The sequence below is a fragment of the Buceros rhinoceros genome, unplaced genomic scaffold, assembly GCF_000710305.1.
Source record: "Buceros rhinoceros silvestris isolate BGI_N320 unplaced genomic scaffold, ASM71030v1 scaffold21178, whole genome shotgun sequence".
NCBI lineage: Eukaryota > Metazoa > Chordata > Aves > Bucerotiformes > Bucerotidae > Buceros > Buceros rhinoceros.
Genome location: NW_010428945.1, coordinates 11,481 through 14,974, shown reverse-complemented (window position 1 = coordinate 14,974; position 3,494 = coordinate 11,481). Strand labels below are relative to the sequence as shown.

The 3,494-nt window shown below is 56.5% G+C and overlaps 1 protein-coding gene across 1 annotated transcript in view; it reads right to left on the bottom strand.

Moving 5' to 3' along the window:
* The window catches only part of NIN (ninein (GSK3B interacting protein)), a gene marked incomplete at both ends in the record, with an annotated part of 37,550 nt that overhangs the window by 26,187 nt on the left and 7,869 nt on the right, over positions 1 to 3,494 (bottom strand). The window contains one exon of the mRNA XM_010142478.1: positions 3,371 to 3,480. Within this exon, the coding sequence (XP_010140780.1) occupies positions 3,371 to 3,480 (110 nt within the window). The remainder of the gene's footprint in view (positions 1 to 3,370; positions 3,481 to 3,494) is intronic.

The following is a 3,494-nucleotide window of genomic DNA, read 5'->3' as shown; positions in this document are numbered from 1 at the left end:
TCTGCAGCCTGTGCCGTTTGCTCGCGGTGGCCTCTCCCCATAAGGCAGCAACCTCTCCCCCCTGCCATCTGCTCCAGCAAGACAGACCTTTGTTCTCTGCCAGAATATATCGCTAATCAAAATGATGATCAGGAGCGCACGCTGAGCCCGGTCGGCTTCGCACGCAGCAAGGTGAGCGTCTGTGCCAACACTGATGGCCCCCATCTCATACCAACACCCCGAGTGCTTGATCTCCATCACCTCTGGTCTGAGCAGCTGGAGCAGAGACCCCTGAATGACAGCAAATCTCCACATCCCGCTTCGCCCGCTGCCTGCAGCTGCAAAGCACCAGCATCAGCTCAGTCGTGCGCTTTTGCGGGGAGCCAGCGCTAGCCTGAGCTGTCATCTGCAGCTCCTGCCTTTACAGCACAGCTGGAGCCTCACGTTTGTACATCAAGGACCTGAGGACAAAGAATTTCAGCCTGATGCTCCCAGAAGGTTTTGCTCAGAGGCCATGCCATGCCGTGTGCAGAAGCAAACACTTGGATGTTCGGGGAGCAGGTGGCTTTGGCAGGCACTGAAGGGACAGAGCTGGGATGTGACAGAGGTTTCTACAGCTTGCAAGCAGGAGGGACCTTTCCCAGAGCAGAGCCAGCAGCTGGGGAAGGGGAGATGACAGACGCCCTACGCTGGGGTTTGGAAGTCAGCATGGACTTGAGACTGACCATGTACTGCTGTGTACCCACGGTGAGGGGGGTGCTGCTGGAAAACCCATGAGAAAGGGTGCTGCTGCTGTACCACCAGCTTGGGGACACCAAACCTGCTCCCCATCCCAACCCTGCACCACCAGCATGGAGCAGATCATCATCAGGTGTAACACAAGGCAAAGAAGAAATGGAAGCAGGGTCACAGCACCTCCCTAGCCCACCAAGAGCCATCACCTCTATGAAGAGTCCAGGACAAACAAGCTCAAGTGGCTGCTGAGGTCAGAGGTGAGCAGCTTCAAGTACCACAAGCTTTCACGGCATGTTTCTAGGTGCTCTCATGGTTGCAGCTCCATTAGCACCATGTCCACAAAGCTGCCAGAGCTACTCACTTCTCATCACCCGTTAGCCCAGTAGCATCCATGGGCCTGGGTCAGAGGGACCCTCGGGACCCCTGCGCCACCCTCTGCTCACAGCGGGTTCAGTGCTGACTTCAGACCCAGCTGCTCTCAACTTTGCCTGAGGCACATGGAAAACCACCGGGGATGGAGGTGGTGGAGACTCTGCAGGCAGCCGATCCCACGCACAGACCAGCCCTCTAGCCTCTCCTCTTGTGTTTACAAAGACAAGAAGGGGAAGGAAGCGTCTCAGACAGAGTCTGAGCCCTTTTAATTGGCATGAGTTGAAAGAAGGCACCAATTAAGCCGTACTGCCCCAGTTCTCAGGCCAGCGAACCACCCTGGGCTGGAGGCACGCTGGCAGAGCGCAGGCAGCAGCGTGTTTATACGCACAGCAGGGGAAAACCGGGCAAGGGCTGCTAGATGTGCCAAGCCCCAAGAAGTCAACGCTTCAGGGGTCTCCAACACAGCCCAGTGTTTCAGCCCCCGATGCCTTGAAGAAGTAATTTCTATACACACCGAGAGGACCTTCTTTTAAAGCCGAGAGTAATGCTGAAGAAGTCGGAAGGTGGAGATTTGACAAATTTAGCCTGGTTTTTGTGCAAGTTGCAAGAGAATAAACCATCCTATCCACCCCAAAAGGTGCAACAAGAGTTCCCTCTGGGAGACAGAAGCACAGGGTGGTTACGTGCCGGTGGAGTTAGTGGCCTGACCTTGCTAACAGACCAGCCTTTTCCACCTCCTTGACAGCTAGAACAGAGCACAAACATTGGAGTGGCCTCTTCCACCAAGGGCATCGCTTCCCTGGGGGTTATGGGCAGACTAACACCGATTTCAAGGTCAGGGCAGCCCGTGCAGCCAGCACCAGGAGATGGACGAGCATCCCCGCCCAAGAACAGGGTACAGAAGGTGGTTCTGATGGAAAGGCTCTTCTTAGAGGGTTTGGGGTTTAATTCTAAGCTCAGCTGTATAGGAGGAACACTGGGAATCGGACATTTCTCCCTTGCTGCCCTGTGCAGGGTTGGGCAGGTGACGGCAGAACCCTCCCATCTCTAGGAAAGCCCAAGTGAAGCCAGGAGACAGAGGAGGGGAGAAAGCAGCGGCGTTTCTCCTTCCCACCAGTGGGAAAACTCCCATGGCGTGCTCCTGAACACACAGCACTGAATCAACAAACTGGCAAACTGGGGCAGGCTGGATGGAGGCCAGCTCCAGGGAAATGCCGCTGTGCCGCACGCTAACGCAGGCCACCAAACCCAACCAGCCTTCACCTTTCAAAGGGTGGCTACAAAGGAGATGGACAAGGAGTCCCATGGAAAAGACAAGGAGTAATGAGCACAAGTTAATCCCGAGGAGATTTTCATTGGACACAGGAGGAACATTTTTCACAAGGACCATCAGCCATTGGAATAATCATCTCCCCAGGAACACGGCGGAGTCCCCAACGTTGGACACTTTTAAGATTCAGCTAGGCAGGGTGCCGAGCCGTCTTGTCCAGACCAGGCTTTTGCCAAGAAAGGTTGGACCAGACGATCCGCGAGGTCCCTCCAACCTGGGAGTCTGTGATTCCATGATTTTGCTTTTCCGTTCTGGAGAAGCAAGAGGAGATCCTGGGGTTGAGCGCACCAGCACAAAGAGCCACGCATTTTGAGCACAAAACCAGAGGAGAAAAAAAACAACCTCGATTTTTGAGGAAGGATGTGTACAGGCATACATGGGGCATGGGGCAGTCTGGAGCTTGGTGCAGGAGCGCTCAAGCTTCTTGCCAAGAAAATAAGACGACTGAAAGGAGAAAGCTGGTGGTTCTAGATTTAGGGCACAGTGCTGCTGCGGAGCTTTGCCGCTCACCACCCCAACTGCCCATCCCCTCTACTGGAGAGCACCGGAGCCACGGCCAGGATTTTGCAGATGAGCTCATAGATGAGGACATGCTCCTTCTGCTCGCCAGCCCACGCTTCATTAGCCACGGGGACAGCGTTACAGCCCCCGCTTAATTGCCGGCCTGTGCTGCAGCCAGGAGAGCGGAGAGGCCAGTGGTGCCAGCACCCAGCACACGTCACTGGTGCACATCACTGGTCCAGCTCCTCCCCGGCTTCCCACGGGACTGGAATTTGGGGCTGGAGCAAGGAAGGTGCTGCCTGGCACGGTTGATCCCTGGGGACGGGCAAGGAGGGTGACCATCCCCTTTGCTGGGAAGGCCCCGAGGACAGGCAAGCCACCTTAGGATGGCGTGAGGAGCAGCAATGTCTGGGGTGACAAGCCCACCCCAGCGCCCGGCCCCTTCCCGCTCACCTCCTCGCAGTCGCTGGGGGTGATGTGTGGGGGACATGCTTCCTCGCTCAGTGGCTCGATGACGGTCACCTTGGCGAAGGCCTCCACCGACTCCCGGAACTCCGGCAGGGGACGGCGGCCGCCG